Below are 14,233 nucleotides of genomic sequence, written 5' to 3' on the forward strand. Positions count from 1 at the left end.
AGTGACCAAGCTAAACCAAGAGTGTTGAGTGGAACAAGAAGCATGCCTTAGTGTTGTGAGGAAGGGGCTGATGGAGGTCTGCTGATAAGCTAATTCTCTAAATGACATTAAATCAGACTAAAAGAATCATTACAGTTCTGGAATGATTTCTTTAAAGCAGTTGTGGAGTAGTCCCTGGCTGCATCATCAAGTGGGAAATGCCTCAGAAGCAGAGGAGGCTTCCAGGGCATTGCAGACACCTGAGTTAGGATGAGAGATATAGGGACTGCCCAGGACACAAGCACATGAAAACAGAGCAGCACTAGGAAGAGTTCTGCATCACTGGTGAACTCTCAGCCTCCTTTAAAGATGGCAGTGAAACAGTAGTCAGACAAAGCTCCACTGTCTCAGTGAGGCGATGCAGCCCCCTGCAGCGCTGGGTGCCAGTGCATGCTGCAGCTGCGCTTGGGGAGCTCGTGGCCAGGATCCGTGCTCAGCACAGCCACAGGCCTTTGGAACTGGCTTCCAGTAGGACAAGAAAATTGATGAGCTGAAAACTGATGTCTCAGGAGCATGTCTGTGTGATTCACGTGATGGGAGGGCTAAGGTGTGCACCAGTGCCAGCAAAGCATGCTCTGAATTGTTGGGATTAGTCTGCAGGAGCTTGCTTTGAAAGAACCTGTTGACGTTAAAAGGTGGGAAGTGCTCCTGTAGCAAATCTGGGGGAATGCTGTGGGACAGTGACCCTCGGAGGCTGTAGAATGTCTGATAGAGGAAGCATCCTCACTGAGAGCATTAGTCAGAACATGGTAAAAGTATGCCAAATCCTAAACTCTAGGGCTGGGAAAACTGCTGCTCCTTCTTGTGCCTTACATGTACAAACTTCTTGTGTATTGTAGTTGGTTGGGTTGTTCTGTGAAAACTGCTCCTGGTTTCCTGGACACGTTTCTGTGCTGGATGCTTGCTAAAGGGAACTGACCCAGGTTCTCACAGCCCAGCTTAAACCCAACACTTCCACTGGTTAGCAGCCTTTGTGCTTTTCTCACCAGGACACAAGCAGCAGCCCTTCAGTGGCTCCCTGGGGATGGTGCCTGCCTGAAAAGGAAGAATTTAGTTAGAAAATATTACTCTTTATTTTTTAAACCCCCCCCCACCCCCCCTTTATTGTTTCCTGTGGCAAGATTCTGCTGGGAGAGTAGGAGGAAGTGGGATGGAGCATTGAAAATGTTCAGGGCTTTTGATAGAAATCTTTTAACCAACTCCATCCCATGCCTGCTGCACTGCAGTTACTGTCACTGCTGTGGAACATTTCTTAGCAGACTCAGCATCTTTAACTGCAGAAAGCATTTTAGATTCCCTGCTTGAGCTCTTTGGGGAGGACTGCACATGGTTGCACTGGGGATCTTAATTTCCCAGAGCAGCTGTGAAGCAGTCAAGAGTCTAAATGCTGAGAATTAGGGGGTTTGGTTTCTGTGGCAAGTCTGCTGCTCACCAGCATTACCAGTGAGCTGTGTCTAAGCAGAAAGGTTGTAAAAACATCCAACTTTCTCTTCTTTTCTGCTTCAGAAGATTCAGGCTTCTAAACCACCTGCATCCTACATCTTGCATTTCAGAGGCACACAGAAGGTGAGCCCATCCAGCCTCATTCTGCAGCTCCAGCAGCCTGCTGTCACTGCTGGTCAGTAGAGCTCCTCTGCTCGCCTTTGCCATTCCGGGTTGTTGAGTCACAGAACTGCACTGATGATTGGAAGTGGGATGGGGAGGGCAGCATTGTGAGTTTGGCACTGTAAACCATGAAATGAATGCTGCAGTGGGAGCTGCTCTCCCTTCTTTCTGAATGTCTCCTAGCTTGAGCAGATTGAGAATGTGAGGTTCTCTGCTGAGACACAAGCCAATGATGCACAGCTCTCTTGACAGAGAATTCTCCTTTGCTGCAGAACATGATCCTGTCTGGATTGTGATAGCTTGTTGTCAGTCTTTTTACTGAAGCTGATGTTTTGAAATGCCAGAAAGGTGGATATTGTGTGAAATAACCATTGGCAGTGTATTTGAGCTGGGCTCAATAGAATGGCATGCATGCAGCCATGGCACATGATGCTTTGCACGCCGGCAGGGGTCTTATGGGCCACCATCAGGAGGAAGAGGTAAGTTTTTAAGTGGGTTTGAGGCAAATGCTAGAGTTAATGGGCAGTGGGGTTTCCTTTCAGAGAATTCCTTGTGAAATTACCCAGTGCCTCTTGTTTTCACAGCACTTGCAACAGCGTTAAGGGAGTGGATTTTCGTCTTGTGTGCGAAAAGCAAACTTTAGGGCCCACATGGGAGATGTATAGGGAGAACCAGCTTGGCTTCAATGAAAGAGGAAGGAATGACAGCTACTCCTGTGGTCTCATCCCTGCATATTTCTCTTGATGTAGGGTCAGCCCTACATTTGATGCTTAAGGCACTTGTGGCTTTCCCAGTTCCTCTTCTTTCCAACTACTTACCAGTTTCATTTTCTGCTTTCTGTCCACTTGCTCTTTGGATGCTGGGTCAGTAACTGTATGGATTCAGTGCTGGCGGTAGGTTTCAAGCAGTGTGTTTTGAGCAGTAATTCTGCAATATACAAGATAATAGAAATTATTTGACCTTTAGAGGGTTATTGATGCATTTGTTTATTTTAATATCAGGCCTTATTTCATGGGAAGTAGCATAAGGCTTCACTAAATATTTACTCTGCAAATGCCTCTGAACACAAAACCTTGGGCATTCGGAACCAAGTTCAGGGCTTGCTCCAGGCAAGATTTGCATTTGCTGAGTAATTAGCAGTGGAGGAGCTTGTGCCTTGGCTGTCTGACAGGATTGTGCAGCAGAAGAGCAACACTTGTATGTGAGTTTATAAAATAAGGATCAGAGCACTTTAATGTTCAGTAATGCAAGCAAGGCATTAAGAGCTTTTAGCCAGGCTACAAAGATGAAAGAGGTGTCTGGTGGTGCCCTACACTTGGAAGCAGCAGGTAACCACCAACTCTTACCAGTACAGAAGGACAATGGGTCAGACCTGCTTTCACAACCAGGAGTCTCAGTAGAAATGAGAAGGAATTGGGGTTTACTGCTAAAAGCTTTGCAAAAGGATACCGACCAGACTGACTCTTTTTGTGGCCGTGGTGGAAGAGGAATAGGAGATTTTTAGGGCAATCAGAACCTGATCTGAAGGGTAATCCCAGCAGAGGGAGAGCTGGACCTGGCTCAGGATGCCCAAGGACAGAAGGAGCTGTGACTCTCCTCCCTCAGCTGCTGTGGGGTACTGTGGTCACACCAGCATCTGCTGGGTGTTTTGGTGTTCACCAGAGATGCAGCCAGTGCCATGCTTGTATGACCAAACATCTGGGCATGATTGGAGGTGTTTTCTGGAAAGCTGTTCAACTGCAGAGCTTTGTCCACTGAGAAGTGGATCAGGAAACTGGATTGTGCATTTGTAGGAAGATGCAGCATTCTGGATTGCCTTCCAGTCACAGGTACTGGTGAATACCTGCTCAGTCTTCTCCATTCTGCCCTTATCTTCTGAAATTACAGCTTTTCAATTGTGTACTACTTGCATTTCTGGCTGTGCTGAGCTTCTCTTAACACGGCAGAAGTCTTATCCTTTCCCCGAGAAGCTATCTCAGCACAGCAGTTGCTGTCAGAGGGAGCTTTGGGTGCTCAGAGCTGAGGCATCTGTGTGAGCTCTTTCTGTGCTGATGTGTTTGCAGTAATCTGTTAATCTGCTCTAATAGTCTGCTTTTATTGCATCTTCCTGATAAGTTAAATTATATTTGAATCAAACCCAGTACTTATAAATTCCTGGCTTCAGCTGGAAGGATGTTTTAATAGCTGGTCTCAGATCTACTGAAAAGCAGATTTTATGGCAGAAATGCTAATGAGGCTTTGACAGCAAAGCCTGGCAGCTATACTGAGGAATTCAGGGGGTGTGTATTTGGGTGGAAGAGATCAGGAAGTAGATTTGTGCCATCTGAATCTTTTTTTTTTTCCTCCTTTTTGTCAGCAAAATGAACTTTAATATGTTATGGGTTTGGGGTTTTGTTGTTTGGTTTGTTGTTTAATGCGGTATTGCTGTGCAAGTTCCTGTAGTTTGAGGCCATCCCTCAGGTAATCTTCCCAAGTGTTTTGTATGACTCAAATGTGTGTTCAAGTGGTCACATCCTGGTTTAATACCATCAATATAGAGCCAGGAGAGGTTAGCAGATGTGGAGGGAGGTGTTTGTCAGTTCAGATCTTCCCATGAGTCTGGTCAAGTGTGAGTTGCATCTGAGATGCTAATGCCATGTTCTTGAGCAGGGCAGGAAGGTGAAGGTTGATTTTGCCTGTTGAGAGGAATCATCTTTACATGCTGCAGGTCACCTCTTGCTCCAGCAAGACACTGCTGATCTCCACTGGTCCACTCTAAACCAGGAACATGGAAAGAATGATTGCCTTGCTTTCTTTGCATTCTTGGGTGGTTTTGGTTTATGGCATAGTGTATAAATTTTCACTTGTGATGTTTTGCGCTTCTCAGTACTGCTGGAAACATCTCTGTACCTCTGCTCATAAGCAGCAATTTTAAACCACACTCATGTTTAAACCTTTTTTTTCCTTCTTATGACACATTAGCAAAGCTGGTGAGGATTTCATGTAGCTGTAGACTTGGCACAAGTGCCAACCATTCTCTAACTCTACCCAGGCTGGGGCTAAACCATGGCCCTCAGCACCACATCCTTCTTTGAAACATCTCCAGGCATGTGGATTCAACCACCTTGCTGGGGAGCCTGTTCCAGTGTTTGAGAACCCTTTCAAGGAAGAAGTTTCTTCTGATGTCCAACCTAAACCTCCCCTGGGGCAACTTGAGGACATTTCCACTGTCCTATCACTGGGAGAAGAAACCAACCCCCACCTGGCTCCAGCCTCCTTTCAGGGAGCTGTAGAGAGGTCTCTGCTCAGCCTTCTCTTTTCCGGACTGAACAACCCAGGTCCCTCAGCTGCTCCTCACCAGACCTATTCTCCAGACCCTTCACCAGCTTTGCTGCTATTCTCTGGACCCAGTCCCAGCACCTCAATGTCCTCCTTGCAGGGAGAGCCCCAAAACTGACCCCAGTACTCAAGTACCCAAATACTCTCCTCACCAGTGCTGAGTCCACGGGGACAATCCCTTCCTTGGTCCTGCTTTTCATGCTATTGCTGATCCAGGCCAGGATGCTGGTGGCCTTCTTGGCCACCTAGGCAAACTTTTCAGCCACCTGTCCACCAGCCCCCCAGGTCTTTCTCTGCTGGGCAGTTTCCAGCCACTCTGCCTCAAGGCTGGAGCATTCATGGGGTTGTTGTGACCCAAGTGCAGGACCCTGCACTTGTTGAGTCTCATACAATTGGCCGTGCCCCATTGATCCAGCTTGGCCAGATCTTTCTGTAGAGCCTTTCTACCCTCAAGCAGATCAAAACTCCCCCCCAGCTCAGTATCATGTCTCCACTATGTGAAAGTGGATGTATGCATTTATTTCCACAGTGCCCACAGAGATCAATCAAGGATGTTAAATGAAGACACAAACAGATCTAATAATCACTTTTTCTCTGTTTCCCCATGGATCATATCTTAATTACATCTTCTAGACCAGAGCCTTTTGAAGGAGCATTAATGGTTTATGTACAGAGGCATAGCAGAAAGCAGCAAACCACAACTTGAGTGACAAAACCTGAGGGAATGTCCACTGGATCATTCCCCTGTGTGGGACATGTTTCCTGTTCACTGTAACTGAGGTGGATTCCACATGTGGGGGATTTGTATTGCTGTTTGGAGAACTCCTTCTGAAACGGTTTGTAACTTTCCTGTTTGTTCTGTTGGGTGTCCACAGCAAAGGGATCAACGATGAATTAAAGCTGGGATAAGTGAAATCCCACCTGTCCTTCACAGGCAGTTGGTAGGAGGTGATTACCAGGGCTGGGTAAATTGGTTGTACTTCCCCCTCTGCTACCTTCCTCCCCTTCCTCAGGAGCTTGGACGAATGGCACACTCCTGCCAGGAGCACCGGTTTGCTGCAGCAGTAACAGTGAAATGAATGTTGCTTTTTTTCTCCTCCCAGGTTGCCCTTGTTCTCCTTTTCAAATCAAATGCCACATTGACTCAAATCCAGCCTCGGAAGCATGTGGGGAACTGCAGCACATCAGCCCAGCACAATGTATCCATCAAACTGGAAGGAAGCCCAAAACCAAAACTCCACTGCCCAAAATGCATCCTCTGCAGAAGCCCCAAGGCAAGTAGCTTTGTCCTTGTAGCAACTGTCCAAGCTTCTAGTGCATGTGAAGTGTCATTGTTTCGCATGCCTTGGTTTCATTTGACGCCACAGCAAAATAGTTATTTTATGTTCTAAGGTTCAAATACAGCTGGGAGGGTATTATTACCTGCATTTTTTCCAGTGTTCTGTAACTTTTTGGGGAAGCCTTCAAGAAGAAAATGGATTTGGGAATAGCAGAATGCCTAACTTGCCCATTTTTATTTCCTGGAGCACTGTTAACGCTTCATGCAGCTGTGAGGTGTAAGGTTAATTCAGCAATATTCTTTTCATTCTTATGTTTTTGAAGTGTGTAGGTAAGAATAGCTTATTGTTTAAACCTGGTCTGTTTTCCATTTGCTGTCAGAGCTATGCATGGCAACAGGAAATGCCTGTATGGAATGAATGTGTTTTCAAAAGCAGAGATGGCAGCTGAGCCAGTCCCATGTGAGGGTGGCTGTGGGCTGCCGTAATTCCACAGACCTGTGTGGCCAGCAGGTCCAGTGATGTGATTATGCCACTTGGTTCTGGAGCCCTCAGCACAGGAAGGACATGGATCTGATGGAGAGGGTCCAGGGGAGGGCCACAAAAATGATCAGGGGGGTTGGAGCAGCTCTGCTATGAGGACAGGCTGAGGGAGCTGGGGGTGTTCAGCCTACAGAAGAGAAGGCTCCAGGGAGACCTCATAGCAGCCTGCCAGTACCTGAAGGGGGCTACAAGAAGGCTGCAAAGAGACTGTTTGCAAAGGCCTGCAGGGACAGGACCAGGGGCAATGGCTTCAAACTAGAGCAGAGAAGATTGAGATTGGATGTGAGGAACAAGTTCTTTACCTTGAGGATGGTGGAACACTGGAACAGGTTACCCAGGGAGGTGGTTGAGGCCCCATGCCTGGAGATATTCAAGGTGAGGCTTGACAAGCTGCTATTAGGTCTGCCTGGAGCCTTCTCCTCTCCAGGCTGAACACCCCCAGATCCCTCAGCCTGTCCCCCTATAATCTAGGAGGAAGCATTTGGAGACTTGCTGAGCCACTTGGATCCCACAAGTCCATGGGACCGGATGGAATCCATCCTAAGGTACTGAAAGAGCTGGCAGATGAGCTCGCCAAGGCACTGTCCATCATTTACCACCAGACCTGGCTCACTGGTGAGGCCCCAGATGACTGGAAGCTGGCCAGTGTGATGCCCATCCACAAGTCTAAAGTGGTCTGTGCTGGGATCTGTGAACTGCTCCCTGGGCACTTCTGAATGCTGGCTTTTTGAGTTGGCTCAGGAGTTGACATCTTGTGTGATTTCAGTTTTGTTCCTAAGCAGTGCTTGCCAGAGACAGCAGCTTTGCTTCTCTGCTGGTGTTTCATTTTCTCAAAATATTTTAATAAATAATAGTTCAGAACTGCCAGAAGTGGTTTCCACCTCCCTTCTTGTCCAGTTCAGGGGGAGTGCACTAACAGGAAGCCATGAAATGATTCCATGCACAGCAGAGACACTGGTGGCTGGCTGTGAACGCTTCAGCAGCTCTCGAGTGCTGTGGACCACCCTGAGGGCATGAAGGGCCTGACAGGGCATGTGGGGTGGGCTCCTGCCTGTCTGCTGCTGTAGTAGGCACCTGCTCCTAAGGGCCTGGGGTTGCCTAGGCACGCTGGCCGCCTGCATACTGTTATGGGGTTTTTTTTTGTTTATAAAAGGAGAAATGTGGACAGGTACCAATCAGCAATGTGGTAAACAAACCGGAGATCTCCACCATCACATGTCTGTGGAAGATTATTTTCTTTTCTGCTTACCTGGTATCCCTGTGTAAGGCTTTGTAGTATGGAAGTTGCACTCTAGCACCTTTGTTTAAAACAGGAATTCCAGAAGGTTTTGGAGTCTGAGTCAATCAGTTCTTTTATAGAAAGTGTCTCATTAAAGCTCAGCTCCTCAGAAGATTTGATTTTATTCTTTGGAGCTGCAAGAAGCTCGGTAATGTAGGTAAATCACAGAATCACAGAAACGTTCAGGTTGGAAGAGACCCTCAGGATCACCAAGTCCAGCCCAGAAACCTACTCTGCAAGGGTCACCCCTAAACCATAGCCCCAAGCACCACATCCAAACCACCTTTAAACACATCCAGGGTTGGGGACTCCACCCCCTCCCTGGGCAGCCTGTGCCAGTGCCTGACCACTCTTGCTGGGAAAAAATGTTTCCTAATGTCCAGTCTAGATCTACCCAGCTTGAGGCCATTCCCTCTTGTCCATCACTTATTACCTGTGAGAAGAGACCAGCACCAACCTCTCCACAACCTTCTTTCAGGGCCATGAAGTCTCCCCTCAGCCTCCTCTATTTCAAACTAACCATCCCCAGCTCTTTCAGTCTTTCCTCACAAGATTTATTCTCCAGGCCCTTCACAGCTTCCTTGCCCTCCTCTGCCCTGGCTCCAGTACCTATACTCAGAGTTCAAGAACTCTTTTAGCAGTCCTTCATCACTGACCTCAGGCAGTGACCATCCATAGCAGTTCCCTATCTGCTGGAGCAGGGAGGACATTTGGGCTGATGTGGAGCTTAGAACAGATGCAGAACCTTCTGCAGGGTAGGTGAGACCTCATCTTGAGTACTGTGTTCAATTTTGGGCTCCCCAGTTCAGGAGGGACAAGGACCTGCTGGAGAGAGTCCAAGGGAGGGCTACGAGGATGATTAGAGGACTGGAGCACTGCCTGGTGAGGAGAGGCTGAGAGCCCTGGGGCTGTTTAGTCTGGAAAAGAGAATACTTGGAGGGGATTTAATAAATGTTTATAAATATTTGAGGGCTGGGTGTCAGGAGGGAGGGGACAGGCTCTGCTCACTTGCTCCCTGTGATAGGACAAGGAGCAGTGGATGTAAGCTGCAGCACAGGAGGTTTCACCTCAACACAAGGGGGAAGTTCCTTACTGTAAGGGTCACAGAGTACTGGAACAGGCTCCCCACAGATGTTGTGGAGTCTCCTTCTCTGGAGCCTTTGAAGGCCCCGTCTGGATGCATTCCTCCAAGACCTGAGCTAGATTGTATCCGCCTGCTCTGGCAGGGCGGTTGGACTCGATGATCTCTCTGGGTCCCTTCCAACCCCTGACATCCTCTGATCCTGTGACAAGAAGTCCTGGCTTTTTGGGTGTGTGTGCCTCTGATTAGCTTCCTGGAGAGAGTAACCCTGAAATTGCTTTAGGAACAGGTGCTGATTACAGCTCCATTTCAGTGTTAATTACATTGTGCCAGTGTGCCATATGGACCAATTAAAACTTGGAAATACTTGAAATCAGTTGTTCTTGAGGGTGCTGTTTAATCAAACAGGTATTGAGAGTTTCCTTATGCAGTGTGTTAACGCTGCCTGAAGGGAGGTTGTGGAGAGGTTGATACTGGTCTCTTCTCATAGGTCATTAGTGATAGAACAAGAGGGAATGGCCTCAAGCTGCAGCAGGGCAGGCCTAGACTGGACAGTGGAGAGAATTTTTTACCCAGCAAGAGTGGTCAGGCACTGGCAGAGGCTGCCCAGGGAGGGGATGGAGTCATCAACCCCAGATGTGTTTAAAGGTGGTTTGGATGTGGTGCTTGGGGCTATGGTTTAGGGTAGAGTAAGGTCAGTGTTTGGACTTGGTGATCCCAAGGGTCTTTTCCAACCTGAATGTTTCTGTGATTCTTTGGATACTCTGGAGCAGAGGGGAGGCCTAGCAGCACCACTCTGAGCAGCTTGTGCTGCAGGAGTCCTGCCCTCTCTGAGTGTCAGTCTGCCCCTGGCACGTTGCTTTCACTGTGTGAAAGTGTAAGAGCACAGGAACCTGTTGCTATAGGTTACTGCAGGCTTATTTCCCAAGCCATTTACTCTCAAGCAACACAAAGTCTGCCTCATTGTTCAAAAGGACATTGCATTCCAGTTCCATTCTAACAAGCTGTGTGGGGTACCTTGCACTTTGGCCTCCCCAGAGAGCCATGAGCAGCAGGCACATGTTCCTACATCTGCTGTATTTATATAGTACAGAGCTCAGTGTAGCACCAAAAGAGGAAGGAAATTTACGAAGACTACACCACAGAAGAGATGGGGGAGGGAGAATGAAAGGAAGAAAAGCTGCCTGTGGCATTTTTGACCAAGCAAGCACAAGGCACTGAAATGCACAGTGTGGATATTTTTGCGCATTTGCTTTTGGGTTGGTTCGTTTATTTTTATGTTTTTAATATGTTTTTTCCCAGTGTAAGAGATTTAAGAGTGCTTGAGTTTTGCAAAGGTGAGGGAGGGGCAGCTTGTTGGTGTGATCGAGATGTGCTCATTTGCAAAACCCAAGTGTGAGCTGTGCATCCTGTTTGGTAACAAGGAAACAGTGAAGTCTTGCGAGGCGCTGGCTCTGTTACCACATCAGATACAGCTCTAGAAATACAAAAGAGGAGCCCAGTGCTGCTCTGCAGCATGCAGCAGCTTGCTTTGGTGTAAGAAATGCTTCAGGACTACCCCTGTGCGCTTTATACAGGATGCTGAGGGAATGGATAGGATGCCCCTCATCCTGTGTTGAACACTTGGATCTTGGTACAAGGTTAGGATAAAGAAGATGGAGATTTATGGTCCCCTTTTTTCTGCTCTCTTTATTAGTACCTCCTAAGCCTGTCCATCTGAAAGCTGGGCAGGAAAGAATTCCTCCTGCACCTTCTCGACCTTTGCCAGCTGATCCCAAGTTGTCAAGGAGCTTAGCGCCTGGAGAGGAAGAAGTCCCAATATCAACAGGAGTCAACACGCTCATTGAGAAGTTTGAGAGCATTAGGTAAGTGTGGCTCTGGGAGATTTGCTCCAGTCACCCTTCCTGCACTCTCACCTTGAGAGACTCTGGTTGTGATGATCATGGGGAAACTCCTCTCTGGGCCTTACCTACTGGAAGTGCAAAACTTGACTGCCTGCACAAGGGCATGTATTGCAGTGGCTTCTAGTTTGTAGCATGCAGTTGTTCTTAAGAAGCTTAAGACCTGCTGAATTTGCTAAGTGTTCTGCCAGAAGGAACAAGTGGCCCAGAGTCAGCTTGCAGTAACTTGACTTGATGTCAGGATTGGTTTTTGCCTTGTAGGAACTTGATTATTGTGATGTAAAAGAATTGTTTTCTGTCTGAGATTCAGTGAAGGTCAGGCATGCTGTTAGCTTGCTTCTTGGAGGCAGGGCAGAGTTCAGTCACCATGTGCTGTGGAGCAGCACCAGGTAGAACAGTGTTTCCTCTGAAAATTCCTATGTAAGAAGCATTAAATGGGATAAAAACATTTGCATTTTGCTGTAAATCAGCTCATTTTGCAAACACATTCAACTCTTTCTGAAGGCCAAGTCTGCCTGGTGGAACTAAGTGGAGTTTTGTCATAACAAGGGAGGTGGTACAGAGCCCAGGCTGCACCTGGAGTGTAATGTCACCTGGGTGGATCTGGGAGCATGTCTTCTGGAAAGAAAAAGGAATACCATCATGTGCTTCACAAGCATCCTCTCTCTGGCAGAAAGTACCTTGCCCCAAAGGCTTTGTTCTTGTGAAGAACACAAGTTCCTGTTAAAATGAGCCCACAACCAAATGCTGCTTTGAAGAGATGATTCCTCCCTCCCCCAACCTCCAAACCAAACCGTCCTCAAGACAACATAGTGCCATTTCAGCTGAACTTCCAGTGGGAGGTGGTGTGTTTGTACTGGGGTTGGGGGGGTGGATTTTACTATAGCAATTTGCACACACTTGACTCAAACGATAACCAATCCCTCTCTTTCTTGGGACTCTCTTGAGACCTCTGAGTGCTAATTTGAATGACTGTAGAGCTTTCTCTTCACCTGCAGGCAACCTGTACATATCCTTCAAAGAAACCAGCTGAATTTAGCTCTTAAGATGGAACCTGGCCTGGACTCATCCAAACAGATGGGCTCATGTGACTATGACCTGGTCGCTTCCAGCAGCTCTTCCACAAATGAAAAAAGTGAAGAGTGTGAAAATGAGTCAGAGCTGCCTTGCAGTACAGACCTATCGAACACAGACATCATGAAAATCAAAGAGCTAAGCATAGGTGACAGCAAAAGCCATGAAGACCCCACTGCTGTGACTGTGAGCAAGGAGTCCTCTGGAGAGCCTGGCAGTAAGGACTCAACTGCAGGGCTGAACAGTAACGGGAAGATTCCAAACAGAGACAGTGGCATTGACAGTCCTTCTTGTACCGTGGCAGGGGAGGCTTTCCCCAATGAAGAGGGTGCAGAGCAGAAGAAGCCTGGTGGGACTGGGAACCCAGGAGAGATGGAACCTGACAAAAAGGGCACCAAACCCTCCTCTGCAGAGCAGAAGAGAGACTTCATGCAGGATGAAGACAGTGACATTGATGAAGGAAGCAGTGAGGAGCAAGAGACGGCAGAAGTTCCAAAGTTAGAGTATTTGGATGTAAATAAGGTAAGGTAGCTGCTATGAAGCGCTCTGAAATCAGCTCCTGACGCTGGCCAGAGATCCCCTGCATCGTTGTCATATGTTTGGGGGTTTTGTTGGCTGGTTTTATGTCAAAGGATCATGACAGTCATTATAATTTCCTGCTTGATGCAGGTCATAATTTGTTCCTGACCTAGATACTATCTTTCAACAAGGTTCAGAGTCTTGATTTAAAAAGTTTCATGTAAGAGAATCCATCACAGTCAGAGGTCAGTTGTAAACATTCAGGTGCTTTTGTAGACACACACTCACCCCGTGAGTTCTTATTTGGGGTTCTCTAGGTTCAGCTGCTCGTTGTGTTTACAGGGGGCCTCCATGCTGTGTATGGGGCTGACTGGACAGTACGTCCTGCAGGGCCAGGGCCTTGCACCCAGGCAGGATGTGCCTGCTGGAAATCTCTTTGAACAGGAACTTTGGATTTCTTTAGATTGGGATTTCACACGAAGCCTGTGCTTCTGTCAGGGTGACTGCATCTCGAGTGCCAAGAAGTTGTTCTGGGGGCATTTATATCCAGCTGCTCTTCAGGAAACTGCAGCTAAAGGAGATTTTCTTCCAATCCAGGGTAATGTAGTCCAAGATGTTGTGTATTTGCTGCAGCTGTATAAGATTAATGCAAGGTTCCTTTTATGATCTCTTTATCCAGACATTTACAAATAGTGATGACAGAATGGGTTCGATTTCTTCAGATAAAAAGAAATCAGAAGATGCTATGAGCAAAATGTCTGCAAAATACTCCCCTCTTTGTTTGCTGGGGGTTTTGGTTGTGTTTGGGAGCAGTTTATGCGGTGTGGTTTTCTGTTTGTCTGGGGGGGTTTGTTGGGTTGTTTGTTTTACCCCTCAGCCATCATGGTGGTAAAGTTAATATATGGATTTTGGCTTCTTTATAGAATGTGATGAGCACTAGCAGCTACTGGACTGTAGCTAGTGAGCTGTAGGGTTTGCACACATCAGGTGGCTCTGCTCAAATCACACAATGTATCCCAATTTGTGCACATCAAGAGCTTGTCCCTTGGGAAATGTGGTCGAGGAAACTCATTTGGCAGCTTCTGGGTCAGACTGGCCAGTGACTGTTAAAGAGCAATGGAAAATTGTGTGGGGGTGTGTGGTGTGCAAGAAGTTGTGCCTCTAAGAGATGACAACTTGACAAGCAGAGTACAGTTACTGTTCTGGGGTGTCCCCTTCTCCAAAACCAGCAGAAGCCATATCTAGAGGAAGGTATGAAACAGCTTGGCATTTCTCTGTTGAATGCATGACTTTATGATGGTGCTCTTCCTGCTGCTTTATCTCAAGCTGCTGTGACTGGCTCACCTCCCTTCCATGTCATCCAGATGCTGCCTTTGTATCCTGGGACTCTCTGATACTTCACTGCTGTGCTGCTCCTTCTGCCAGTCCAGAGCTTGTCAGACACCAGGTGCTAGCATGAGGTTAGGCAGAGAGAAGTGGAAAGGGCCCAGCAGAGCAGGAAGCAGTGAGGGCTGCATGAACCTGGTTTGTCTGGCCAAACCCAACTGCTTTCTGTAGATGGGGATCCCATTCACCTCTCTGCAGGTCTGCAGTCCTG

At 47.5% G+C, this 14,233-nt stretch overlaps 1 protein-coding gene across 1 annotated transcript in view; it reads left to right on the forward strand.

Moving 5' to 3' along the window:
* The first annotated feature begins 6,196 nt into the window (after positions 1–6,196).
* FGD3 (FYVE, RhoGEF and PH domain containing 3) overlaps positions 6,197–14,233 on the forward strand; it is a 71,682-nt gene continuing 63,645 nt past the window's right edge. The window contains exons 1-3 of the mRNA XM_054387257.1: positions 6,197–6,236; positions 10,839–11,007; positions 12,042–12,639. Coding sequence (XP_054243232.1) covers positions 6,212–6,236; positions 10,839–11,007; positions 12,042–12,639 — 792 coding nt within the window. The 5' untranslated portion in view covers positions 6,197–6,211. The remainder of the gene's footprint in view (positions 6,237–10,838; positions 11,008–12,041; positions 12,640–14,233) is intronic.

Source organism: Indicator indicator, chromosome 15, assembly GCF_027791375.1.
Source record: "Indicator indicator isolate 239-I01 chromosome 15, UM_Iind_1.1, whole genome shotgun sequence".
Taxonomy (NCBI): domain Eukaryota; kingdom Metazoa; phylum Chordata; class Aves; order Piciformes; family Indicatoridae; genus Indicator; species Indicator indicator.